The following is a 26,841-nucleotide window of genomic DNA, read 5'->3' as shown; positions in this document are numbered from 1 at the left end:
CTTCAAAAGGTGCCGAGGTTTGGGATGGTGAAGCTCTAGCAAACGTCCTGGGTTCTGTTTCAGTTCAAATGATTCGGAACAATAATGCCTGCACTCTGGCCAAGATGCAAAGTTTTAATGGGAAGCTCAGCATTTGCCCAAGCGCCTTGGGGTCGAGTCCCCTTGGGGTCTTGAGCCAGAGGCCTCCCTCTCATTTTCTGCTTTCCCACGGGATGCCCAGTCCCAGCCCTCTCGGCAGTTTCTCCCTAGCATTCACTCTCTGCCTCGCTGCCAGCAAGTTTCTAAAGGTATAGGCTTTTGTGCGCACTTCGTCCATTGCCGGAAGGGGGGCAGATGAATGGGTCGGAGGATTTCGAAGTAAATTTTTTACCAAAAATTTTAACTTTTTTGGGACATACATGTAATATGGTCAACAAAATAGCTTTGACCATATCATTGCAGAAGTGTTTTACACAATAAAATGAACAAGGGCTCTGAGATGTATTTTGTTTTTTATTATATAATCAATAAAACTTAATTTTCAAAATACATCAAATGACATTGTAACGTAAGAGGGTACAATTTTAACTATTCTCATGAATGTGTGAGTTATTTCAGGGTCAAAGAGACCTTAAACCTGTCATTTTTTTGTAAAAAAAAAAAATTACTTCAAGATCAATCTATTTTATAACCACAAAAACACCCTCCTTATTTTTACAACATAACAAGTACATGGTTAGCCTATTCTACAACAAAAGTATGACACACATGTTAGGCATGGTTTGCGCGCTATGGCTTATTGAACCTACCAGGAATAAAATGACAAAAATTCACTTTGAATGGTCGGTGACACTTTTCTGTGGTGCTTAGTACCATTTTTATACCTTATTTTGAAAGAGACCACAACTACCTTTATTTTGATACCAAAATAAGCCCAATCGATTGAAAAAGAAGCGAAACAGGAGGTTTTTTCTAAACTGATGCAGAAATTGCATTACCCAAAATAATGTGAAAATCGAAATTTTCAAAAAAATTCCCCTGCGCCCAATTTTGAACCAAAAAAATCTTTTAAAATGAATTTTTGTAAAGAAAATCTGAGTTGTGAGAGCACATGGCACCAGGTGGTTTGGTATGGAATGATCCCCATGTGACCTCTAAAGGAAGGAAGGGGAGAGAGGTCTTTGGCCCCCCTGGTTTCTCTGCACTCAGGTGCTGTGGCCTCTTCCCTCCGGCAGAACTGCCCTGCCAGGTGCTGGATGTGCCTGTTTGGGAGAGCCTGTCAGAGCTGCCGCCAGGCCGGGTTGAGGTTTGGTGTCACCCAGTGGTCAGTAGGCAACATGGCAAGCTTGCCCATGGACTGCCAGGCAGCACCAAACCCAAACCCAATCCTGCCCAAGATGCCCCCCTGAAAGCCAGAAGGGCTGGAGCTGGAGCCCCCCGAACATGGGCTGGAGCCCCCCCCCCGGTGGTAGGGCCAGGGCCAGGAAGAAGCGGCTGAAACACCCAGAGATTTGTGTCTGCCACTGTGCTCACTGTGTTTGCGTCTATATTAACTTTCATAACTTACTAGCTCTCCGTTGTGGTTTTAGCTTTGTGTGTGACAACTGCTTGAAGAAAACTGGCCGAACACGCAAAGAAAACAAATTCTGTGCCAAAAGTAAGTCTGTGGCCTCCTTAGTTGTATATATGAAGATGCTATTAATGCAGTGTCTTGATGCACCTTTCTAAGATCTCTATTTTTGGAAAGTAAGCTTGCGGGGGAAGGGGTGCTGTCGGGCTAGATCCTGCGGGGAGGAAAATCAAGGGTGCCGTTTTAAAACTCAAGTAAAAGCATGTAGTCTGTTACAAATAAGCAGAATATGCCTAGCACTGGTATGTAGATTGCATCAAATGAGTCGTAAGTTGACTGTTGTGATGTACTGTTAATCCCGTGGACACTCTCCAAAGGCTACTGAGTAGATGTAGCAGTCACAGAATCAGAGGGCAGGACTCCTCTTCTGGGCAGGAAGCTGGTTAAAGAACAGGAAGCAGGAAAGACAGAAGGAAACAGACATTCTCACAAATCAAGGGAAATAGGAAGTAGAGTCCCCGAGAATCTGTTCTGGGGCTGGTGGTATTTCACATGCTCACCAATGATCTTGTCGGGGATGAGCAGTGAAGTGGCAAGTTTGCCGATAACACCAAAGTATTTAGAATTGAGTTGGGACCTTTTAGGATTTACATTGGGTGTCTAGGTAAGCAAGTTAGTACCAGATAGTTGTGGGATAGTAACTTATTTTGGAGGCTGTGGTAAGGTTAAGGGAAATTGCTCGAATAAGTGGGAAAGTTGGTTAAACAAGGAGAATGCAGTATAAACATGTTTAGGATTCAGAAGGTGGTAGATCTTGAAAAGGGAAATGTGAAAAGAATGGCCCTTGATACTTGCCGGGAGGGCAAGATTCACTATTTATGCATTGTGCCACTTCAGCAAGTAGGCAGGACTCATAGAATCATAGAGTTGGAAGAGACCACAAGGGCCATCCAGTCCAACCCCCTGCCAAGCAGGAAACACCATCAAAGCATTCTTGACATATGCCTGTCAAGCCTCTGCTTAAAGACCTCCAAAGAAGGAGACTCCACCACACTCCTTGGCAGAAAGTTCCACTGTCGAACAGCTCTTACTGTCAGGAAGTTCTTCCTAATGTTTAGGTGGAATCTTCTTTCTTGTAGTGTGAATCCATTGCTCCGTGTCCGCTTCTCTGGAGCAGCAGAAAACAATCTTTCTCCCTCCTCCATATGACATCCTTTCATATATTTGAACATGGCTATCATGTCACCCCTTACCCTTCTCTTCTCCAGGCTAAACATACCCAGCTCCCTAAGCTGTTCCTCATAAGGCATTGTTTCCAGGCCTTTGACCATTTTGGTTGCCCTCCTCTGGACACGTTCTAGCTTGTCACTATCCTTCTTGATCTGTGGTGCCCAGAACTGGACACAGTACTCCAGGTGAGGTCTGACCAGAGCAGAATACAGTGGTACTATTACTTCCCTTGATCTAGATGCTATACTCCTATTGATGCAGCCCAGAATTGCATTGACTTTTTTAGCTGCTGCATCACACTGCTGACTCATGTCAGGTTTGTGGTCTACCAAGACTCCTAGATCCTTTTCACATGTACTGCTCTCAAGCCAGGTGTCACCCATCCTGTATTTGTGCCTTTCATTTTTTTTGCCCAAGTGTAGTACTTTACATTTCTCCTTGTTAAAATTCATCTTGTTTGCTTTGGCCCAGTTGTCTAATCTGTTAAGGTCATTTTGAAGTGTGATCCTGTCCTCTGGGGTATTAGCCACCCCTCCCAATTTGGGAGTCATCTGCAAACTTGCTCAGGATGCCCTCAAGCCCATCATCCAAGTCATTGATAAAGATGTTGAAGAAGACTTGGCCCAAGACAGAACCCTGTGGCACCCCACTAGTCACCACTCTCCAGGATGAGGAGGAGCCATTGATGAGCACCCTTTGGGTTCGGTCAGTCAGCCAGTTACAAATCCACTGAAGGGTAGCATTCAACATGCCTTTGCTAGCCAGGTAAATGTTCTTATTCCATGGAGCCTTCAGACACAAACACTTCCCTGCCTTCCCCTTTGCTTCCTGCTCAGTTCTTCTCAGCTTGGAACACAGACATCGTTTTTCAAAGCTGGCTTTGAACCCGACCCAAACTATCTTTCCCCATTGGTTTCCAAGGGAGCACAGCAAAGGGATCAAGCCTTACATTTTCCCAAGTCTGACCTGAACATGCTTGGAATCTGGATGCTCTCTTTCTGCCTCCCAAGGGGGACTTCCTCCCACAGCTCATTCCTTGCACTTTCCCCTGTAGGGTTGCAGACCACGCGGCTAGGAAACCATTTGGAAGAGAGAGTCAATAAATTTTTGCGACGGCAGAATCACCCGGAAGCTGGCGAAGTGTTTGTGAGAGTGGTGGCCAGCTCAGATAAAACGGTGGAAGTGAAACCGGGGATGAAATCCAGGTGAGTTCTGCCCTTCCTCAGTGGGCACACACGGCTACCAAACTATTGAAACAGTTGTCATCTGCACCATTTCATTTATTCTGACTACATAAATATTAATTCTTAATTATACTATACTATTAGCATTTTGTCTCCATAGAACCTTTTTTTAATGTGCTTTATAGGCAGGTGAGGAGAAGACCTGGTTGAGTGCATAGCAGCAGCACATAGAGCTGGAATCAGCTTGGGGGGGGGATTCCCAAAACATTGTCATTTTCAGCTGTTTTCATGCAAGATACTAGCCAGTGGGCTGGATTGAGCCCAGTATCATAGAATGGCAGTTGCAAACGGTGCCGCTTGGCTGCCCGGGGCGGCACCCCCTGGGGACGGGGCGAGGCGTCGCTCCACAGCATGCATGCGTCCTGACATCACGACGCACGACATGTGTGCCAGGACAAGCCAGGACGGACTGCGCATGTCCGCACATGCGCAGTCTGTCCGGGTTGGCGCTGCTGCTCTGCTCGGCCGGCACGCTCTGAAGCAGGGCGGTTGCCACCCAGCAACCTGCTCCGTAGCGCGCTCTGCTTCTTCCTGCTCGGGCAGAGGAGGCGAGGGGCAGGCCAGGGGCCGGGGGCGCTGCCCCCGCACGCTGCCCCCACCAGAGTGGAGCTAGGGGCGGCCCGCCCCCTTCACCCCTCCCTTTCTATGCGCCTGTAGAATGGTAGGGTTGGAAGGGACCCTGAGGGTCATCTATTCTAGGACAACCCCCTGCAATGCAGGAATCTCATGTAAAACTTCCCTGAGAGATGGCTGTCCAACCTCTGCTTAAAAACCTCCAAGGAAGGAGAATCGGAGGAAGTCTGTTCCACTGTTGAACAGTTCTTACAGTCAGAAAGGTCTCCCTGATGTTGAGTCGGCACCTCCTTTCTTGTAACTTGAATCCTTTGGTTTGTGCCCTGCCCTATGTAGCAGTAGGAAACACTCTCGCACCGTCTTCCATGTGACAGCCCTTAAGATAGTTGGCTATCGTACCTCCTCATTTCCAAGCTAAACATTCCCAGTTCCTTTGGTACAAAGCCTAACTGGCCTATTCCAAAGCTAGCGGCCTGTTTCCAGTCTAACTTTCCCCATAACTTAATCGTATAGGAAGGTTTCCTTGAGAATAGCAGGGGCTCTGTTGCCGTTGATAATCAGCCCATCCTAATAGTTCCAGAGGAGTATGTGTGCAATGAAGTGTCTGGTGACAGCATTCTCTTTCCTTCAGATTTGTAGACTCTCGTGAGATGCCCGAGTCGTTCCCCTATCGCACAAAGGCTCTCTTTGCTTTTGAAGAGATAGATGGCGTGGACGTCTGTTTCTTTGGCATGCATGTGCAGGAATATGGTTGGGATTGCCCGCCCCCAAACACCAGGTACGTGGCATTGCTTCCTGTAGCGTTCTGGGTGCAAAGGAAGAACTAACTGGACTCTGGTTAAAGTAAAAGAAAGAAGACAGACACGAGGCTTGGCCAGCAAAGCCTCTGGGAGCAAGTGCGCCCCCCACTCACTCACCGCCCAGGGCTGCGTTTTTATTAACAAGGGAATTTCCACACCGCATTTGTAAGAACCAATCAAATCCTCTCTGGACATTTCCAAAAATATCCCCACGTGGGACACAGTGACAGGAAACTTTTCGATTACAAAGGCTACTTTGAGGTACGCCTACATAATCAAAACAGATAAACAGGAGGCAAGAAGGGATGCACTTCGGAAATCACTTCCATGCTGCAATCTATTTAGAGCTTACAAAACCACATCAAAGCTATCTTGTATCTTTATGGTAGGAAGGATGCCTTGAAAGGATGCCTGGCAAATGGTCTGCGGTATGTGACTGCTTTGTGCTGCTTTGTACGTGATTGTCATGCTTTGAGAAAATGACATAGCTGCAGAGGCTTCTGGGATTTGATCAGAAATCATGTCTCATGAACCCAGACCCAGTCGACACAATGGCCTGCTTCAGATTCATAATTCCTCATAGTAATTCCCTATGGAATTATCCCCACACTTCCAGTGGGGCTCCAGGAAAGGAGGGGCGGTGGTTCTACTTGCCTTGCCAATGAGACACATTTCCCTCAATTTTGCCTTGATTCCTCTCCTTGGTTCCATTTTTGTCTCTTTCTCCCCTTCTCTTCTATCTTGTTCTCAGATGTCAAAAATTGTGTTGCTTAGGTCTGCATGCAACTTAGCTCTGCCCACGCATTAAAAACACATGGCCTGAAATTGTAGGTCATTTGAATTGTGATGACGATGAGGCCCAGCAGGCAACTCTCCTTCCAACTCTGTCGTTTTGGGGACAACCACGTAGCTGCCAAGCGCAACTCCACAAACTCTCTCTTCCCTTTTGTCACAGGCGTGTTTACATCTCCTACTTAGATAGCATTCATTTCTTCCGCCCAAGATGCCTGCGAACTGCCGTCTATCATGAAATCCTTATTGGGTATCTGGAATATGTCAAGAAACTGGGGTGAGTGTTTCGTTGGGGCGTCTGCATCAGCACATCCCGGGGGGGGGGGCTCTGCCTCATTACGTGCTGCTTACTCCTGCGTTGTGAAGTAGGGTCATGTATGAAGGCATTTCAGTGCAAAAAAGTGTGTTGCCTGGTGCGCTAGCCGCAAGGTCACATGCACTAGTTCTGGAAACGTTGCAGGGCTGCTTCAACTCTGAGCCGCTGCAGAAGCAGCCAGATGTTAGAGCTCCACCAAGGTTGTGGTGGCTGATAGTAGAGGCTGATGGGAGGGGTAAGGCAGGCCAAATGCGTTTTCCAAGCCTCCCTCTGGTCCTTAGATGTTCCTGTCCGTAGGTGGCAATACCTTCAGGTGTGGGCCCAAGGCATCTCTCGGCCTCCAACTGAGCAGTTTCCCAGCAGTGGCCATCCTGAGATTCTGGGTGGGACAGTCCTTAACCGGGACGCTTTTGCTTCCAGGTACGTGACGGGCCACATCTGGGCCTGCCCCCCGAGTGAGGGGGATGATTACATCTTCCACTGCCACCCTCCTGACCAGAAAATCCCCAAGCCCAAGCGCCTGCAGGAATGGTACAAGAAGATGCTGGACAAGGCCTTTGCGGAGAGGATCATTCATGACTACAAGGTGAGGGGGAAGGGGAGCTGGGGAGACAGGCTGGCCAGGCCTCTCTGAGATGAAGGGTCACCTCCTTCAAGCTAAGAAGGGGGTGCTTGTTTTTAAGCATCCATATTGGAAATTTAAAATACTGTACGGCTAATTTGGCATTAGTATTTTAGGGGATTTTTTAAATGTTTGATCATGTTTTTAATATTCTGTTGGGAGCTGCCCAGAGTGGCTGGGGAAACCCAGCCAGATGGGCAGGGTATAAATAAATAAAGTATTACTATTAATATTTATTTATTTATTTATTTATTTATTTATTGTTTTAAATGAAAAGGAGTGTCTATTTTATGACCTTCAGCACAGTGGCATGTGTTTTTTTCACAAATGCCTGGTGTGTGATAGACTCTGGCTGCAATCCTAAACCCATCTGCTGGGGAATAAGGCTCATTTAGCAGAGCAGACATTCAGAAGATCGTGAACAAGCTGAAATGAAACATAGGAAAGAGCCTGCAAGTACTAGGAGCCGGATTGCGCTAAAGGAGCCTCACCCTGTACGTTCCTGGGCCTCTGTTGCTGCATCTGCTGGGGGTGTCATCCTGTCCGCCATTGTAACTAAGCCTCTTGTGGTGTTTTTGCAGGACATCTTCAAGCAAGCAACGGAGGACCGGCTGACAAGTGCCAAGGAGCTGCCTTACTTTGAGGGTGACTTTTGGCCCAACGTGCTGGAAGAGAGCATTAAGGAGCTGGAACAAGAGGAGGAGGAGAGGAAGAAGGAGGAAAGCACGGCAGCCTGCGAAACAACGGAGGTGACTGGAGTCCTGAGGGCTGGGGGTGGCTGGGAGGTTTGGGCTGGTCTGCTTGGAAATCAGGGGCAGAAATTCAGTGAGTGGTAATGGTAACAGACACGTGTCGTTCTCCCAGCTCCAGAGCTGATCAGAAAATCCAGGGCCTCCCCTTGTCCTTTGCTGGGCAAGTTCTGGGCTGGAGGAGCCTGCTGGAGCCAATGGGGTGGGCGGGGTATCCTGAAGCCTGAACAAATCAGAATGCCACCCTGCAAAAAAGGGTGTTTAAGAAATTCCTTTTACCTGGCTTTCCAGGGTGTGGGATACCACAAATTGTCTTCTTTGGGCAGTTCCTCCTGCCCCCGCCTCTATTCATTCCAATCTCTGCCCCACTTGATTGCAAACCCTCCTGTTTCTATGGGAGCGAGAAACGGCTTCCCCCTCCCCACGCTCCCCTGCCTGCCTTGGCGGGAGAAGGTGCTGAGGCCTTTCTGCGTCCGCCTTGCCTTGCAGGGCAGTCAGGGGGACAGCAAGAATGCCAAGAAGAAGAACAACAAGAAGACCAACAAGAACAAGAGCAGCATCAGCAGAGCCAACAAGAAGAAGCCCACCCTGCCCAGCGTCTCCAATGACTTGTCCCAGAAGCTGTATGCCACCATGGAGAAGCATAAGGAGGTACCTACAGATGCCCTTCCTTCCTTCCCCCCCTCTCCCTCCCTCCCTCCCTCCCTCTGCACTGACTTGGGGCATCCATGGGGAGGTGGGGGGGCAGGGAGCTCCTTCCCCAGGCCCCGCCTCGGAGGTGTCTTTGGGCTCACCTGTCACTTTGCCTGCGCACCTGCAGGTCTTTTTTGTCATCCACCTGCACGCCGGGCCCGTCGTCAACACCTTGCCCCCCATTGTGGATCCGGACCCGATGCTCAGCTGCGACCTGATGGACGGCCGGGACGCCTTCCTCACCTTGGCCAGAGACAAGCACTGGGAGTTCTCCTCGCTGCGCCGCTCAAAGTGGTCCACGCTCTGCATGCTGGTGGAGCTGCACACGCAGGGCCAGGACCGCTTTGTCTACACCTGCAACGAGTGCAAGCACCACGTGGAGACCCGCTGGCATTGCACTGTCTGCGAGGTGAGTGCCTGTCGGCTGCTGGGGGGGGGGGCTCCCGGGATGGCATCCCTTCCTTGTTTGGGGAATGCAGGAAGCCATCTCAGTCAAGGGCACGGACAGGAATGTGTTCTGCCTTCTGCTGTGCTGTAGAGAGACTTCCCTGCGGTGTCCAGGTTCTGCGAGGCAAGGGAGCCTCTGGACATTTTCATTCCTGTTTTCTCAAGAGCATTGCTCAGTAGGAACGAAGCCCTTTAATCCTTTATTCTCCCCATCCCAGTCCTGTGCCTCGGGGCATTTCCCTCCGGCCAGACCAGACAGCCTTCTGCATTGTGGAGAGAGAGAGAGAGGCTCATGGGCCTTCGTTTCCCCTTCCAGTGTCCTTGGCAATTAACTGGGTGGCTCCTATGACAAGAACAGACAACCTGCTTTGTGTGGAATGCTGTCTGTTTCAGGGGGACAGGTTTTGTTGCCATATTTTAAAAGCTGACCACAAGCAGCTACATGTCGCAGTTGTATTTGGCTCTGAAGCCCACAAAGTTGACTCCCTTGGGAAGTTGTGGACTCTCCTTCCCGGGAGGTTTTTAAGCAGAACTTGGATGGCCATCTGTCAGGGATGCTTTAGCTGAGATTCCTGCATTGCAAGGGGCATAATCCCATGAAATGAATGTGCCTCCTTATCTAAAGGATGTGCATCTTGGAGCTCTCTTGGGTGGTTGGGATGCGTGTCCACAGGCCCAACAGGGAGGGTGGCCCAGCCTGAGACCCCACATTTGTGACGGACGGGGTTTGTGGACCCCCAGGCCCCCTCGGCGGTCTGGTCTCCCTTGTGTGTGTGCCCTGTTTGAGCTCTGACTTTTGCCTCCCTCCCCTCCGCTTCCAGGATTACGACCTCTGCATCAACTGCTACAACAGCAAGAGCCACGAGCACAAGATGGTCAAGTGGGGCCTGGGCCTGGACGACGACAGCAACAGCCAGGGGGAGCAGCAGTCCAAGAGCCCCCAGGAGTCTCGCCGCCTCAGCATCCAGCGCTGCATCCAGTCCCTGGTGCACGCCTGCCAGTGCCGCAACGCCAACTGCTCGCTGCCGTCCTGCCAGAAGATGAAGCGGGTGGTGCAGCACACCAAGGGCTGCAAGCGCAAGACCAACGGCGGCTGCCCCGTCTGCAAGCAGCTGATCGCCCTGTGCTGCTACCACGCCAAGCACTGCCAGGAGAACAAGTGCCCCGTGCCCTTCTGCATCAACATCAAACACAAGCTCCGCCAGCAGCAGCTCCAGCACCGCCTGCAGCAGGCGCAGCTCATCCGCCGCAGGATGGCCACCATGACCACCCGCAATGTGCCTCAGCAAAGTTTGCCTTCTCCTACCTCAGCCACGCCGGGGACCCCCACGCAGCAGCCAAGCACCCCGCAGGCGCCCCAGCCCACGCCCCAGCCCACGCCCGTCAACATGTCGCCAGCCGCCTTCCCTCCCGGGACAAGGACTCAGCCTCCGCCCCCCATTTCCGCTGGAAAGGCTGCTCCCCAGGCCCAGGCCCCCCCGCCACCTGCCCAGCCACCCCCCGGAGCCGTGGAAGCAGCACGGCAGATCGAGATCGAGGCTGCCCAGCAGCAGCAGCAGCAGCAGCTCTATCGGGTGAGCAGCAACGGCTTGCCTCCTGCCCGCGCTGCTGCAATGGGGAGCCCGGCCGTGGGCGCCGTGAACCCCCTGCAGGCAGCTGGCATGAGCGTGCCCCGGGGGCCCAGCTCTGGGAGCGGCCCCCTCATGCCCAGCATGCCGGCCGGGCAGTGGCAGGCAGCCGCCCTGGCCCCGCAGCAGCCCCTGCAGCCCGGCATGCCCCGGCCATCCCTGCCCCTCGCCACTCAGCAGGCGGGGCCCGGCCCCCGCATGCCGGGCGTCCAGCAGCCCCCTCGCAGCATCCCCCCCAACGCCGCTCTGCAGGAGCTGCTGCGGACTCTCAAGTCTCCCAGCTCCCCCCAGCAGCAGCAGCAGGTGCTCAACATCCTCAAGTCCAACCCGCAGCTCATGGCCGCTTTCATCAAGCAGAGAACAGCCAAGTACGTAGCCAACCAGCCGGGCATCCAGCCCCAGCCCCAGCCCCAGCCCCAGCCGGCCCTGCAGCAGCAGCCCCCGCCGCCTCCACCCCCGCCGGCAGGCCTGCACCCTCCGGCCGGCTTGCAGAACCTGAGCGCCCTGCAGGCAGGCGTCCAGCGGCCAGGCGTCCCGCTGCAGCAGCCGGGAATGGGGGGCTTGAGCCCCCAGGGCCAGCCCATCAGCATCATGAACCCCGCCCATGGCGCTGGCATGGCCAACATGAGCCCGCAGTACCGGGAGATGATCCGGAGGCAGTTGCTGCAGCAGCAACAACAGCAGCAGCAGCAGCAGCAACAGCAAGGAGTGGCAGGGCTGCCTGCGCACGGCCAGTTCCCGCAGCCGCAAGGCCCAGGGGGAGGCTACTCGCAAGCCATGCAGCAGCAGCGTCTGCAACAGCAGCAACAGCAGCAGCAGCACCTCTCCATGCAGGCCGGGGGGCTGGGCCAAATGGCTTCCATGGGACAGCTGAACCCCATGGGGGGGCAGCCCGGCCTTGGCGGGGCCGAGGGCAGCACCAACCTCCAGCAGGCGCTGCAGCAGCGGATCCTCCAGCAGCAGCAGCAGCAGCAGATGAAGCAGCAGATGGGCTCCCCGGGGCAGCCCAACCCCATGAGCCCCCAGCAGCAGCAGCAGCAGCAGCACCTGCTCTCAGGACAGACGCAGCCAGCCCCCCACCTCCCCGGGGGGCAGCAGCAGCAGCAGCAGCTCAGCGCCTCCCTGGGCAGCCAGGTGCGGTCGCCTGCACCAGTCCAGTCCCCCCGGCCCCAGTCGCAGCCGCCACATTCCAGCCCGTCCCCCCGGATCCAGCCCCAGCCCTCCCCACACCACGCCTCCCCGCAGACTGGCTCCCCCCACCCGGGGCTGGGGGGCGTGGCGGCCCTGGCCGGCCCCCTGGACCAGCAGGGGCACCTGGGCAACCCCGAGCAGCAGATGCTGCCCCAGCTCAACCCGCCCAACAGGAACGTGCTGCCCAGCGAGCTGTCCCTGGTGGGCGACACGACGGGGGGGGACACGCTGGAGAAGTTTGTGGAGGGCTTGTAGCAGCAGCCGCCGCCACTGCCGCCGTCCTCGCAGGCCTGGACCTTTGGCTCCCCAAACACTCGAGGGCAACCCTGGATGGGGCTGGTCGATCCTGAACCCACGGGAGGGTGAATTGCTGTTAAAAACAAACAAAGAATATATAAATATATATATTTTTTGTTAAAGCCAGCCAGGTGTGGTTAAAATATCTGGTCTCTCTTTGTTGTTCTTGTTGTGGGGGGTTTTTTGGTTTGTTTTTTTAGTTGTTACTGTTTGTTGACTTTGCTTTTTTAAAGGGGGAGAACAAGTCCATTTTAGTCATATTTTTATTTGTACTTTCAAGACTAAGCATTTGTGTTTTAACAGAGAAGAACAATAATATTCAGAAACGGATTCCTCAAATAATGCCACATTCTAATGTATCCTGCTCACTTTCTGGCGTTTGGCAGAAAGGATTTTTTAAAATTCTATACTGAACTCTGCAGGTATTTGAAGTATTATCACCCCTGGGAAAGATGAGAACGGACTCTCGTGCTCGCACAGACACCGAGATACCTGTCTTGCAATGTAGAAATCGTTGCTTTGTTTCTCTGACAAAAACTGGTTTTAGATTTACAAAGAAATAAAATACAATAGGGATGATCACTTCTTAGGCCATGCTAATTTTAATACAGAAGAAGCATATTCTTTTCTTTAATTCATCGATGTGAAACTTGAAATGAGGAAAAGCAATTAGAGTGTAAATCATGCAAGTTCTAGAATTACTATAAATATGAAAAATGCAAGAAGATTCAATCACTGTATAGAATGTGGGGGGGACAAAACTCATTTCTTACTTCTATAGCATATTGTTAAATAAACTGCAACAGACAAAAGGGTGGTCCTTCTTGAATTCATGTACATGGTATTAACTTAGTGTTTGGATTTTTTGTTATGAAAAATGCTGTTTTCAACATTGTATTTGGACTATGCATGTCTTTTTCCATTGTATATAAAGTATTGCTTCAAAGTGATATAAATTACTGAAGTTTTTAACATGTATTCTGTTCTTCAAAACCCATGTAAGAATGTTTAAGGTTTTTATTTATTTATATATATATTTTGGATCATGTTCTTTGTAAGACATGGCTAATTATTCACTCATCACATAGACCCAGCCAGCGGTACCTTGCAAACAGCATATCTGGTCTACAGAGCCCATCGGTGTGTGCCTACGAAAGGGATGGAGAAGGGCAGCCATAGGTTCCACAGTGGTTTAGTATTTGGAGATGTGCATAAGTGTTAAGTGGAATAAAAAAAATCATCTTTGCTTTTTCTAAAAATCAAAAGCATTAATTTTGGCAGAGACCGCCAATTGGGAGTTAAACATTAATTTTAGGATCCAGGAAATTTGCCCCATACAAATTCCTGATTTGAAAACCAAGGGCAAAATCCAGGGCTTTCTGTGCAGGAACTGATGCAAGCAGCCCTCTTCCATTTTCTCTTGCTTGTTGGACAAGCCAGTATCACTTGGGAGGCTGCTGCTGCTGTGAGCCTCTTGCCTCATCTGTAGAATCCAATTTTTTGGCCAGGAAATGGTAAAAACAACTTGCCTTTTTCATGTGTTGAACATCTGACCTGCTTGGTTTTGAACGTGAAATACGGGCTTCCTTCTATCGTTTGTGTTGGAATAGGAACCCAAACACACCAGTGTTTCCCAATGCGAACTGCAGTCGCGTCGTCTCTGATTTCCTAAACTGGACACCTGCACACCAGACAGTTGGAGCTCTGGGCTCGTCTCCCTTGTAACAATCTTCTTCAGCAAGCAAGATGTCCAGTCTGAGCTGCGGTCAGTGGGTACAACCCAAGACATGTTTAAAAGGATGGAAAGCCCTAATGCTGTGTCATATTGTATACGTAAAAAGAAAAGCAAAAACCTATATTTGTGATCAAAAAGGAAGAAACTTGAAATGTGCTGGTGTTTCTAATAAAGCTGGTAAAAAATGCGTCAAGGGTGGTTCCAAGTGGCTCAGTGCCCTATTGGGCCAAGTGGAGATTTGCTGGCAACTCGCTCTTCCGGCGGCTATTTCTGCCTGGCTTCTGATGTTGAAGCGGAAAAGATCGAAAGCGGCAGCCACTGACTCCATGCAAGCTACCATTTCCCTCGTAAGTAGCACATCTCCAGCCTTTGTAGATGAAAGCAGCCCACGGCTGGACCCTCGCCAAGTTTTAGTCCTATGGAGTTTTTAGTTACCTTTTGGGGTTGCGGCTACAAACACCCAAGCGCATTTGATGCGAGTCAGACCTCTTGCATGCATCAGGGCATGTTTCTGCCTTAAAACGTTTTAAGTGCTAGTGTGAAAAAGAGGGTAGATTCCTCATCAACTGCCGTTGCCCCCCCCCCAAAGAAAACACTCAAACTTTTTTACTGGTTAAAAGGCTGCTTGTGTGTTCTATATAGAATCCCTGATAGAAATAGTTAAAAGTCCACGAACAAGTGACAATTGGCAGTGCTCTTGGCCAGAGAGACATCACAGCTTTACAATAAACAACTTGCACTGAATGCTAGTCATGTGAAGGGCATCTTAGGGAGTCCACCAGAGTTCGGTTTTCTGCTAGAAAGAGCACAAGGCCGAAATGGCAGTCGATTTGATTCTGAGCTTCCTGTGCTCTTCCCTTTGAGATACGCCTATGCAGGCCAAGGGGCCTGTTGCAGAAGCACAGCCACTGGGAACAACGGCAGGTGCATCATTTAAAAACAAATCCAGGCTCCAGTGTAGACTAAACTGCAAAAACACTCAATATAAAGCCTCTCTCCTGCTATAGAGTAAGCTTAAGCCATAGAATCATAGGATCCTAGAGTTGGAAGAGACCACAAGGGCCATCCAGTCCAACCCCCTGCCAAGCAGGAAACACCATCAAAGCATTCTTGACATATGCCTGTCAAGCCTCTGCTTAAAGACCTCCAAAGAAGGAGACTCCCGCCAACCTGTTTTTGTGCACAGTACAAACACTTCAACTTCAGCCTTATACTGTACAGTCAAACCTTGGTTCTCAAAACTGCTCTGTTTTTGAACGTTTCGGCTCCCAGACGCTGAAAACCCAGAAGTAAATTGCTCCCGTTTTCAAACGTTTTTTGGAAGCTGAACGTCTGATGTGGCTTGTTTTGAGTTTCCCTATTGAATTGAGGCTTCTGCTTTCAGTTTTTGAATGTTTCAGAAGTCTTCTGGAACAGATTACGTTCAAAAACAGGTTCCACTGTATATGAGCAGCTAGAAATGCCAGCCCCAATTCTCCCGCCTTGGGACCAGCCCCTAGCAGCACCAGGCCACCTTGCAAAAGATGTGGGTTGCACAGCACTTGCTGGAGCTGACGGCAGTTGTCCAGACAATGGGGAAAGCAGCACGTTGGGGGCAGGCTGAGGAAACCTCTCACTCGCTGCTCATCCCAATCGCTTTCAGTGAAACATTTTTATTACACAGGCATGTTACACCCACATGTTTAAAACTTTAATGGTCGGCACAGATCAATGGGTACAGAGGGATGCTCAAGCTGAGCCACACCTAACTCTCAATCTTGGCCAGCGAACACAGGTCGAGATGCGGCAGCAGCTGCACCTGCAATGAGGATGCCTTGAAGCAACTGCAGTGTGTTTCAGCTTCTCTCTTCGCTCCCCCTCAAGCTGCTCCAGGGACCTCTGTACAGATTTGAACTGACTTCCAAGGAAGCGCTTTTCTCCCAGTTCAGTCCGAGTGCATCATCTAAGTGGAAGGCTTAGTCGTGTCTTTGCCACAGCTCTTCCAGTCAAAGAAAAACCACACACAGGGAAATGAGAAGAGGCGGCTGAGTGGGCAAAGCACCAGCGGTTCCACCCTCAAGGCCCATAGAAACCCCTCAGAACCGCCGCCTCCTCTTTTTGGAGTGCCGTTGCTTCTCCCTCCGGGCTTCTGCAGTAGTGAAGGTGATGCAGTGCGCATCGAGGAAGTCCATCAGCTTGCCCATCGCAATCCTGATGCCGCTTTCCTTCAGTTCTGCCTGCAGCCCAGCCAACTCAATGGGCTGGTACAGGAGGATTTGGCGGCAAAGAGCTGGCTTTGAGACGAGGTGGCGCCGCAAGGCCTCTAGTTTGTGTGCCTCACGGACTGCAGCCTGAGAAGCCGGGACGTGCTCCTCCTCTTCCTCCTCAACCAGCGAGCCAAATTCCATTGAAGAAGAGCTGAGAGAGAGAGAGAGAGTGTCAGAAGCTCTTCCCTTAGTCAGGGACCAGGCGCCACAACAGGAGAAAACATAGGCAGATTGTTTGCTATCTAGCAGACTGGGAAGCAGGTATTGGGGGGGTTAGGCAGGAGTTATTTACTCATTTCATTAAATGTATACATCACTAGACTGTAAACCACTTTAAGGTTTTTTTAACAAACGGAATAAAAAAATAAAATTATCAGTAAACGGTAAACAAACCGTTTACTGGTAATAACATTACCAGTAAACCATTCAATAAACTAAAGCCAAATTTAAACGCACACCCCTCTTCTGCATCTAAAGAGAAATGTTTTCAGCAGGTGCCGAAAAGAGGACCGTGAAGGCGTTTGCCTGGTGTCCAGAGGCAGGGAGTTCCAAAGTAGGTGGAGCCATGCTAAAAGATTGGAGTTCTTGCCAAGACAGAACAAGATGCAAGGGATTGAAGGTGGGGACTTCTGCATGCAAAGCAGCTGCTCTGCCCTTCCCTTCCCAAACCCTGTTGCAGCCAAAGTAACTGCCTGCCTAGGCACCCTTGGGAAACCACTCCAGCGTGGCTCTGGGCACACAATCCGCTTCCTAAGTCTCTCTGCTCTCAGTGTGTTTCTAAAGAAGCCCTGATTCCACCTGGGACAGCGATGTTTACAGGCAGTGGGTTGAGGCTGCTGTGGAAACTCAAGAGAGGAAGGAAGAGCAGCTGGATGGGACAGGGTGGGTTGGTTGCAGCTCTGAGCAAATTCCCACTGAGTAGGAAAAGGAGAATAGATTATGTGGAGTCACAGGAATGCCTTTTCATCCACAGGACACACTTTCAAGGGGTGAGAAAGGCTGGGTTTGGGTTTTGGCAGCCTGGGCATTGTCTGAACAGCTCTGTTCAGTGGCATTTTCTGGCCAGAGGGAACCAGCAGGAAGGAGCGTGCCACCCCCAGCCAGCCTCCTACCTCTGGGACACGACAGACACATCACTGCCAGTCCCTGAAGACGCAGTTGATTCCTGGGAAGCTGTGGGTGCCGAATCCTTGGTGCTTCCTCCAGGGGGAAATCCTGTTGGGAGTGAGGCTGTCCCCTGCAGCCGCCCTGAAGTGTGAGGATCGGACACCTGCCCAAGCCTCTCATCCCTGAAGCCGCAGACCATCTGGCTGCCCCGAGCGCCCTGGTGAGGCTCAGCAGATCCTGGTAGCCGCTTGCCAACGGGGCTGGAGGCGACGGCCAGCCTTGGCTTCCTCGGGACCGGCTGGGCTGGGCTGTGGGGCAAGGTCCGCTGGGAGGCCACAGCCGCCTTTTCCTGGGGGTTGGCTCTCGCCCCTTGGTGAGTGTACTGAAATATTTCCTTCAGCTTCAAGATCATCTTCCGCTTGGGGAGAGCACGGACTCCAAACCTGAAAAGACACAAAAGACAGGCGGTCGCAGGGGTAAACGCCTTTCTCTCCTCGGCCGTTCTCCCTGCTGGAGGGGCCTGCCTCCCCCCCGCCCCGACAGCACCCACCTGCGCAGCTCCTTCTTCAGCTTCGGGGTCTCCATGATGGAGTAAGATGGCATCGGGGTGGGTGGAGCTGCGCTCGGCGTCTCACTCCCGGCCTCAAAGGCAAGATCTGGAACAGAGCAAGGTGGAGGCAACCCTTGGGAGGTCAGCTGGGCGGCCCGACGAGGGGAAGGTGACCAGCAGGGCCAAAGGGGCTTGGCCAGGGGGTAGCACTCCAGGCAGCAAGTGACCAGAGCCCCAATGCCACACAGCACAAGCACAGAGCCCCATGCCCAGCACTCACCACCCTCTGCTCCCCCAAAGCGGCCACTTACCAGGCGTTCTCTGGGTCAAAGGAAAGACCTCGCTGCTATCAGAGTCTTCTGTCGAGGCACCTCTCTCTCCTAAGTGGGGGGCAGCTGCTCCCCCAGCCATGGGACTCCTAGCTGGGGGGCTTTTCACACCCACGGCTGGTGGCGGAGTCCCCAGTGGGGCTGGGGCATTTGGTGTCAGACAAAGAAGGCTGTCACCTTCCCCCTCCGAGGGACACAGGGAGTCCTCCCCAGGCACAAGGGTGCCACTCTGGGGCAAAGGAGCTGCTGAATCGAGCTCCTCTTCGCTGTCGCCCACGATCACCACGGGGCTGCTGGAAGGCTTCTCCTGGGCAGACGGGGGTCCCAGCAGAGGCAGCCTGGGAGTGGAGCTGTGGGTGGGCAGGCTCTCTCCAGCCCCTTTAGAGCCCTGCTCCTCGGTCCCAGGCGCCAAGGTGTACCCGCCCAGCAGTGGAGTGTCTGGCACCCTCCAACTGGAGGCCTCCTCCCAGCTGTCCTCTCCATTGCTGGCCAGCCTCAGAAGCAGAGGACTTCCTCCACCAGCATCCCAAAGCTCCCCAGGGCCCACCTGGGCGGGGGACAGGGATGGCCTCTGCCCACTGGAAACACCTGCCCCCCCTTGGCTCGACTGCAAGGCCCCTGTGCATGGCCCAGAGAGGGCCGCTCCAGCAAGCAAGACGCCGGCCTCTGCCCGCTCTGCCTCTTCATCAGAATCCAAAAGCACAATGGGGCTGCTCTCCAAGGTCCCACAGCCACCTGGGCTCTTGTTCCGCGCAGGCCGCTCTAACTCGCCGTGCGGAGGGGGAGATGACAAGCCCAGGGGGCTCAGCCCTGGCAGAACAAGAGAGAGGACTGCCAAGGGGCTGGTGGGCGATGCTGCGCTCTGTTTGGGAGAGGAGGATCCCAGGGGCAAGAGGTCCCTCGGTGGCCCCCAGAGGAGGCTGGGAAATCCCTGAGATGCAGGGCCTTGGCTGGCTGCATTGCCCTTCTGCTCCTTGGCGCAATGGCTCTGCTGAGAGAGCCCAGAGCAGTCACCCTGGGTGGCAGGAAACAGGACAGCCGAATGCTCGTGCTGTTCTGAATTCTCCTCCTCCTCCATCTGGGGAACGCTTCCGGTGGCAGCTCTGAGGGGGGGCCCTGTGCCCCTGGCGGCGGCATCAGCAGCAGCACCTGGCAACTGGGACTGTTCCGGGCAGAGGCTTCCTGTCCACTCTGCCATGGCTGCCCTGCTCTCTGCAGGCTCCTTCCTGGGGTTGGCGGCTCCCTTGCGGAAGACAAGCCTATCGTGGGCAGCTTTGCGCTGGGTGGCAGCAAACTCGTAGATCTGCTCCAGTTCCTGCTCGCCCACTTCCTCGCTGTCGGCTTCCTCCAGCTGCCCGCCCTGCAACACGGCTTCTTCCTCTTCCTCCAGCCACATGGATCTCAGGAGCTCCTCAAAGGTCCCGGCCCTGTCCTCTCCTGCCTCATCTTCGGCTCCAGGAACCCCCGGGCCAGGCTGGCAGCTGCGGCACATGCCAGCCAGCTCCGTCGCTCCAAACCTGCAACGAAAGACATGTGTGCAAATGGTCCTCCAGGGGGGGGGGGTGTCTCCATCAGGCTTCAAAGTGGAAGTCAGCCTGGGAGGGGGGGGGCAGAGGGCAGGGCCCAATCCAGCAGCACCAAGGAAAACACCAGGAAGCAGCAGCCCACCAACCTCCTGGCCAAAGCAGCCACTTCTGACAGCACATGGCGAGGGACGGAGACGTCAGCCGTGTAAAGGTAGCTCAGGAAGACGCCCAGGGCCTCCTTCGACACATCGCTCAGCAGCACCCGGCGGGTCCCTGCGCCCCCTTCTTCAGCCACGAGGAAACCTTCGCAGCCCACCTAGCAAGAGACGGAGGACTCTGAAGCAGCCACCAGATTGGGGGGGCACCTGCTTTGAGCACCATTCCCTCTTGCCAAAGTGCCCCTAAGCAGCCTGGCTGCAGGCTCACTCTTCCTCCTTGGATAAAAGGCAAGCTCCAATCCCTCCCTCTCTCTCTCTCTCACCCTTTTTGGCCCCCGCTTCCCTCGGTCCTCCCTGCCTCCTCTCGCCCCTCAACCCCACACCCTCCTGCACAAGGAGCTCTTGCCTGCAACAGCGCATGGCTGCTGGGTGCTCCGCGGAACAAACCCTCCCCTCCTGTGGCTCCTGCGTTGGAGCGACAAAGACCCAAAGGCTGCAGGGGATTCCATCGCCCTCGCCCTCACCCTGGCTGGGCTTCCTCCTCAAAGCCAACATGAAGAGAAACCGGCAAGGGCAAAGTATTGCTCCACGGCTGAGACCCAGACCCAGAACCCAGGCCAGGAGCAATGAGCAAGGATCCCCCTCCATTTGTTTGAAGTGCCTGTTTACACCAACCCCCCAGCTGCTCCTCCTTACCATTTCCATCAGCTGGGGGCACCGGGCATAAAGCACAAACAGGTGCGCATAGAGGACCTCCCCAGTGTCCACCTGAAACTGGATGTCGCTCAGGTGGGGGTTGTTCACCATCCCCCTGAAGGCATCAGCCAAGGAGCCAAGCGGGAGCTGAGAGAGAGAGAGAGAGAGAGAGAGAGAGAGAGAGAGAGAGAGAGAGAGAGAGAGAGAGAGAGAGAGAGAGAGAGAGAGAATATGGCCACACTCCACCTCCTGCTCAAGCTCCTCCCTGGAAAGCAGCAGGGGCCAGACGGACCTTGAGGAAGGACTGCAGTGGGACTCAACCCCCCCCTCACCCCCCCCTCCTCACGCAGAGGCACCCAGGTTCCCCTTGCACATCAACAAGAGGCTGAGGGGGGGGGCTTCCTCCCAGGGTGTCGCCTCTGTTTTCAGAAGACATCTGAAGGCAGCCCTGTATAGGGAAGTTTTGAATGTTTGATGTTTTATCATGTTTTTAATATTCTCTTGGGAGCCGCCCAGGCCAGCCAGATGGGCAGGGTACAAATAATTATTTATTATTGTTATTTTATTTTTTATTCCCAGCTAATACAGTGCCCCCCCTTCCAACAAAGCATGAGGATCTAACCTTACCGTTTGAGGACAGATCCTTTGGGGCAGCTGCTTCTCCAGTGGTTGGAGAAAACTGCTCTGCTGAGCGTCCCCAGGAAGCCAACCTTGACCTGGAGCAAAGAGAGAAAAACACAGGCCCACAAGAAGGAGCCTGACGGCCTGCCCTGGGGTCCAGGGCCCAGGCAAGTCTCTGCCCCCGTCCGCAGCCCAGACTCCCCGAGGGGATGGGCCTCTTTCCAGGCTCACTTCTACGCTTGCCGGCCCCTTTTCCCCCAGGAAGTCCTTCCTCACCTGGCCCCTCCATCTGCCACTGGGTGAGGGTCAGCCCTTCTCCCGCCAGCTCCACCAGGTCCTCCAGGGCCTCTGCATCGCCCGGTCGGCAAGGCAGCCTCTCCCGTGAATCTCCAGGGGCGCTTCCTTGGAGAAGCACAGCACCAGCCAGCCCTTGCTCCCTCTCTGGCGCTCTGGCGGGCCCCAAGGATGGCAAAGCCACGCCCAGCACAGCTCCCTGGGAAAGGAAGGGGGTTTGGGGTGCAGACAGGAAGTTTAGCCTCAACATGCCAGAAGCCAGTCCAAACGCCAACACTTCCAGCATCTCTCAACCCATATATATATATATATATATATATATATATATATATATATATATACTCTCTCCCTCTCTCTCTGTGTGTGTGTGTGTGTGTGTGTGTGAGAGAGAGAGAGAGAGAGAGAGAGAGAGAGAGAGAGAGAGAGAGAGAGAGAGAGATTTTTATTAAATTCTCTGTTTTACAATTTAAAGTACTCATTTTCACATCCTTAAGATATCAATGACTTCCCTTCTTTTTCCATGGTTCATTTTGCATACCATAAATCAGGCATCCCCAAACTTCGGCCCTCCAGATGTTTTGGCCTACAACTCCCATGATCCCTAGCTAACAGGACCAGTGGTCGGGGAAGATGGGAATTGTACTCCAAAACATCTGGAGGGCCGAAGTTTGGGGGTGCCTGGCATAAATCCCTGCATATTTGACAGAAACTATACCACAGGAATCCATTATCACAACCATCACAACTTATTTACACTGTTGAATTTTATCTTAATGCTGCCACCCTTTTCAGCTGTACGCAGTTATTTCCCATATATTCAATAAACGTTTTCCAAATCTCTCTAAACATATGTTCTTCTTGTTCTCTTATTCTTTGTGTTAAGTCTACAAGCTGCGCACATCCCATCAGTTTAAGTTGCCCTCCTCCTTTAGCTGGGACCTCGCTCCTTTTCCATTTTGGGGCGGCATCTCTCAACCCTTGTCCAGCCTCCTAGGATGGAGGTGTCTATCTCCTATCTGCCTGTGAGCAGCCAGCCCCAGAGCACCCAGGGGAAGAAGCTGCTGAGCGAGGCTGGCCCCAAACCAAGGGGGGGCCATTTCATGTCCAAAACACCCCACCCACCTCCCCTACCCATTTGCCCAGAAACGGGACCCAGCAGAGGAGGGGGCTGGGGGTCACCTGCTCCTCCCCACCGCACCTCAGGGCAGAGCATCCTGGGCCTGCTGAGGCCCCTTCCGTGGTCCAAGCCCCACCCCCATGCCCCAGAGGCAGCAGCAGGAAGAGACTGGGAACCATGAGAACAGGCAGCAGAAGGAAAGAGAAACAGAATGAAGCAAAAGTGGAGGCCCCGGCAAATGATGGGCGCAGATCTGGCCTCAACAGAGCATCTTGAAGCCACGGGCGGCACTTCTGGGAAGCTCCTCGGCGGGGCCAGGGGGCCAGAACCCGGGAGTCCCAGGCTCCATTGCTCCCTGGCTAGACAGTCCCAGGAACGCCAATGGGTGGATGAGATTGCCTACACCTTGCAAACCTGAGCCCAGCCACTCTGCCTGCACCGAGGGTGGGAGGGGGACCCTTATAAGTCCCCACAGACCCAGACACCCACCTCCTTGGGCATCTGCAACGAGACAGAGCGGGCAAAGTCCGTGGCCCGAAAGCTCCCCGGAGGACAAAGTCTGGCCAGTGAGCTGGCTTCCCACAGAGATCCGCCTGCTCCCTGGGGCAGCTCAGCATCCATGAGGCGGCTGGGGGGGAGCAGGGGGGTGCTGGGGAACTCCTCCTCCTCCGCTTCGGAGAGCAGCTGCGCCACACGAGCCTCAATCCGCCGGCGGGTCTCCTGGGGGTCCTGGGGCAGCAGCAGAGGCAGAGGAGGCAGCGGGAGGCCCAGCTTCGCTCGGCTCTTCTTCTCTAGGAAGCAACACACAGGGAATGGGGCTGTGAGCCGCCAGTCTCCCCACGGAGGAAGCCCCGGCCTGCCCCACAGCAAGCGTTGCCCAGGCCTCCGAAGGGCAAGGAGGAGAAGCAGGGGGAGGAAGCAGCCCCAATGCAGCGGGGGCCACAGCCGTTCCCCACATCGCCCTCTGGGAACAACGGCACTTTGTCTGAGAAGCTTCTTTTGAAGGATGCTGGCAGGAGAGAGTCAGGGAGGGGGAAAGAGACCCCAGGGGTCATCCAGTCCAACCCCCCGCAGTGAAGAAATCGCAACCACAGACAGAAATGCAGGAAATGGACCTGCGTCTGGCCTGGAGCACATTTCGAGAGGACATAGAAGACACCTGCCTGTTCCCTTGAGCCCAGAAGCCAGAGGCAGCTGCCAGACCTTCCCTGGGTGCCAACCACCTTCCACCTGCAGCTCACCTGCTTTTCGGGGCTTCCTGCTTTTCAAAGCGCCATCCTGCCTGCTCCCAGCCAGCTGTTTGGCCTTCCCCTCCTCCTCCTCCAAGAGAGAGCGGGACATCGCCATGGCAACCAGCAGGTCCTCCGTCGCTCCGTCCACCTCGGCCGCCACCTTGCGCTTCTTCGGCAAGCGTTGCGTGGAAGAGGCGCCTTTTCGCTTGGACCCGCTGGACGGGGCAGGAGAGGTCGGTTAACCCACCTCAGGAGCTGCAGTGGGCAGCAGCTGCCCCCCCCCCAATCTGAGCAGACCACCCTAAGCGCCCTGCATCACTCATGTCTACAGACCAGGCTGCCTTTCAGAGGGGAGATGCTCCTATCTCGGCTGGCCAGGAAGCTCCCTCACGTCAGGGCAGCTCCGTCTCTAAGCATCTGAACCACCTCTTCTGATTCAAGCAGAGCTACTGGGGAGATCTCACTCCTGACCTCCAGACAATGACAGCTCCCAGCTGCTTCAGACAGACATCAAATAGGGCAAGGAACAAGAAGGGAGCAGGAGGCCACAGAAAGTGCCCCGTGGTACCAAGCAGTGCCCTTTCTAAAAATGGTCCTGGAGGCAGCAGCAAAATCACTGGCTTACGATGTCCCCAGTGCCCACCTCCCTGGGCCGCTCCAGAAGGACAGCAAGGTCCCCAGCGCCAAAAGACCGAGGAGAAGGAGAAGAGTGAGCCTTCCCATGACAAGTGTGACGTCCCCAGCCAGGGTGACCAAGCCACTTCAGCACCACTGAGCAAGCCTGGAGGCAGGGAAGCGCTTTTCTCCAAGTCCCAAAAGGAGGAGGGTTGCTCAGCACTTGGGGGTCCAGAGAGGTCTTCTCAAGAAGGGGAACGGGCGCAGCACCCCCTCCTCCCCTCGGCCCAAGTGAGGCATTCATTGCGCCCCAGGCCCACCCTGTTAACTCCAGAGGCCAAGAGGGGAAAGAGAGCAGGACAGCTTCCCTGAGCAAGACTCCACATCCATTGGGCTATTGCTTGGTAGGACTCTGGACTCACCTCTGGGCAGCTGGGAGGCCAAGGAGCAAGGTCTCCTGTTGCTGCTGCCGCACCGCCTGAAGGAGCAGCGTGGGGGGGACCTCCATCCTGGCTGCGCAGCGCTTCAAGTGGCCGCCCCGGCTCCTGAGGGAGCTGAAGCCCTTTCCGCAGATGGGGCACTCGGGAACAACAGGGCCCCTGGCAGCAGGGGGGGCAGGAAGGGGGCCCTCTAGGTCATCCAGGCACCTGGAGGAAAAGCAGAGTCTCTTCAGGCAGGAAGCCCTCGGAGCAGAGGAGACGCCCCCCCCCCCGCCCCCCCCAAGTCAGCTTCAAAAGCAGCCTTTTGTTTTTTATTTAGATTTTAGTCATATTTGGTTGAACTCTTTACAGATTAAATAGAAAAGAAAAAAACATGAAAATGTAGTTTGTTACACATACGTATGTATGTATAAATGTATATATATGTACATATACGGTATGTATATGCAATGTATATATAAATAGACCTGTTTTATTCCCTACATATACATTAGTTCATGAGTCACTCTGGTTTTGATAAATGCTTTTCAGCCTTTCCCAAAGAAATGAAAAAAAGGCCTGGAGCCACTGCCTGCCAGGCTTTCTGGATGTCACTGTTTCTCAGCAAGGCTGTTGAAGGTGAGGCCCAGGAGAAAATGCAACAAGCCGAGCCAGCAGACACCGAGGCAGCCCAGCCAGGCCTCTCTCAGGCTGCCACTCAAAAGCAGGACGGCTCACCTGGCCAGAGTCTCCCAGCAGTGCCCAAACCAAGGAGCCCCCACCTGTTGACATGCTGCTCCCTCCGGACGGAGTTCATGGCAGAGAGGTCCTTCTGGCAGATCTGGCAGAACACCCAGCCTGCCTCCTCCAGGCTTCCTGGCTGCAGCTCCTCCGGAACAGCCCCCTGGCACCCCCAGGACTGGTCTAGGGTGGAAGAAGAGAGTCAGCCCCAGGCCCCCTGGCTCCCTCAGAGCAGCCTCACCCCCGGGACACCCTGGGCGGGGTGTGTGGAGGAGGGCGGTGGTCTGGCGCCTGGGACACGGCCGGTGCCTCTTTGGACCGTGACCCACCGTGGGAGCCAGACCTTAAATCCAGCAAGCAGGCTTGGACAGGATCCTGTTTTCCTTGGATGCAAACACTGTGTCTGAGCTGGGGGGGGGGGGTTGAAGGATCTGCCCATCGCCAGCCCCCCACACACCGCCCCGAGCCGTGGCAGGAAACAGGGCAGTCCTGACACTGACCACCCCTCAATGCCTCCTCCTCCTCCTCACAAGCGGGTGGCCTCCTGGCATGGTCCTTCTCCTCCTCCTCCTTCCTGGCTGAGGCACCTGGGAGTGCCAGGGGCTCCAGCGTCACCTGCGCGGATCCCTGCGCCTGCTCCTGGCAGTGGCGGCTGCCCCTTCCTCCTTCCTCTGCTGCTGCGTCTCCCGCTCCTGGAGGGGCTCCTGCCAGGGAAAAACCAGGCGGGCTCCATCGCTGCTGCTGCAAAGAGAGGAGCTGCCCCAGGTGTGTGTCCCCCAGGTCCCCCACCCCACCAGAACCCCCAGAAACAGGCTGAGACACCCACCCCCGCATCGCTTATTGGTATGACCCGCCTGAGCGAAGCAAAAGGAAGGGGGCCATACCAAGAAGCGATGCGGGGGGGAGTCCAGACGCCCCTGAAGGGGCCCCTCCGCCTCCTTCTCCGCCATCCTGGGTCTTCCCGGGGGCCTCCGCCTCGTCCCCGCGGGCAGGAGCAGGGGGAGGTGGCCGGCGGCGGAGGCGGCGACCCCCCTGCGGACCCCCGGCTTTGAGGCGCCCGCGGCGGGACTCCCGGAACTCGTCCTCGGAGTCGCCCATGGGCGGCGGAGTGCCTGCCGCGCATGCGCCGCTCGCGGCCGGAGGACTCGCCATAGAGACGCAGAAGGGGAGAGCAGCCAGGATGGGAGGCGGAAGCGCCGCCCCGCCCCCGGAAGGGGTCCGGAGGCGTCGGGTGGGGGCGCGGAGCATGCCGGGACCCGGCCTGGGAGCCGATGGGCGGATCCACCTCCGCGCCGGATGAGCGAGACGGAGGGAGGGCCGGGCT

The 26,841-nt window shown here is 54.3% G+C and overlaps 2 protein-coding genes across 6 annotated transcripts in view; one reads left to right on the top strand and one right to left on the bottom strand.

The window, feature by feature from the left end:
- CREBBP (CREB binding protein) overlaps window positions 1-13,177 on the top strand; it is a 69,842-nt gene extending 56,665 nt beyond the window's left edge. For all 4 annotated transcript variants that reach the window (XM_035130449.2, XM_060282662.1, XM_035130448.2 and 1 more), the window contains 9 exons: window positions 1,569-1,636; window positions 3,834-3,984; window positions 5,228-5,374; window positions 6,352-6,465; window positions 6,925-7,090; window positions 7,708-7,875; window positions 8,365-8,526; window positions 8,696-8,977; window positions 9,837-13,177. In XM_035130449.2, the coding sequence (XP_034986340.2) occupies window positions 1,569-1,636; window positions 3,834-3,984; window positions 5,228-5,374; window positions 6,352-6,465; window positions 6,925-7,090; window positions 7,708-7,875; window positions 8,365-8,526; window positions 8,696-8,977; window positions 9,837-12,089 (3,511 nt within the window). In that variant the 3' untranslated portion in view covers window positions 12,090-13,177. The remainder of the gene's footprint in view (window positions 1-1,568; window positions 1,637-3,833; window positions 3,985-5,227; window positions 5,375-6,351; window positions 6,466-6,924; window positions 7,091-7,707; window positions 7,876-8,364; window positions 8,527-8,695; window positions 8,978-9,836) is intronic.
- A 2,325-nt stretch (window positions 13,178-15,502) lies between these two features.
- SLX4 (SLX4 structure-specific endonuclease subunit) lies at window positions 15,503-26,641 on the bottom strand. Of its 2 annotated transcripts, none has more exons than XM_035130450.2 (14): window positions 26,402-26,641; window positions 26,018-26,221; window positions 25,559-25,700; window positions 24,780-25,004; window positions 23,752-23,957; window positions 23,000-23,301; window positions 21,376-21,592; window positions 21,106-21,194; window positions 20,479-20,625; window positions 19,771-19,940; window positions 18,081-19,615; window positions 17,770-17,875; window positions 17,225-17,662; window positions 15,503-16,263 (listed from the first exon to the last, which is right to left on the bottom strand). In XM_035130450.2, the coding sequence occupies exons 1-14, from the start codon at window positions 26,613-26,615 to the stop codon at window positions 15,942-15,944; spliced, it is 4,317 nt and encodes a 1,438-aa protein (XP_034986341.2). In that variant the 5' UTR covers window positions 26,616-26,641; the 3' UTR covers window positions 15,503-15,941. The 2 variants fall into 2 exon arrangements, with proteins under 2 accessions (XP_034986341.2, XP_034986342.2); XM_035130451.2 differs by having other exon boundaries at window positions 26,048-26,221.
- Between the last annotated feature and the right edge of the window lie 200 nt (window positions 26,642-26,841).

This window comes from Zootoca vivipara, chromosome 14 (assembly GCF_963506605.1).
Source record: "Zootoca vivipara chromosome 14, rZooViv1.1, whole genome shotgun sequence".
NCBI lineage: Eukaryota > Metazoa > Chordata > Lepidosauria > Squamata > Lacertidae > Zootoca > Zootoca vivipara.
This window is presented reverse-complemented; position numbering and strand designations above follow the sequence as displayed.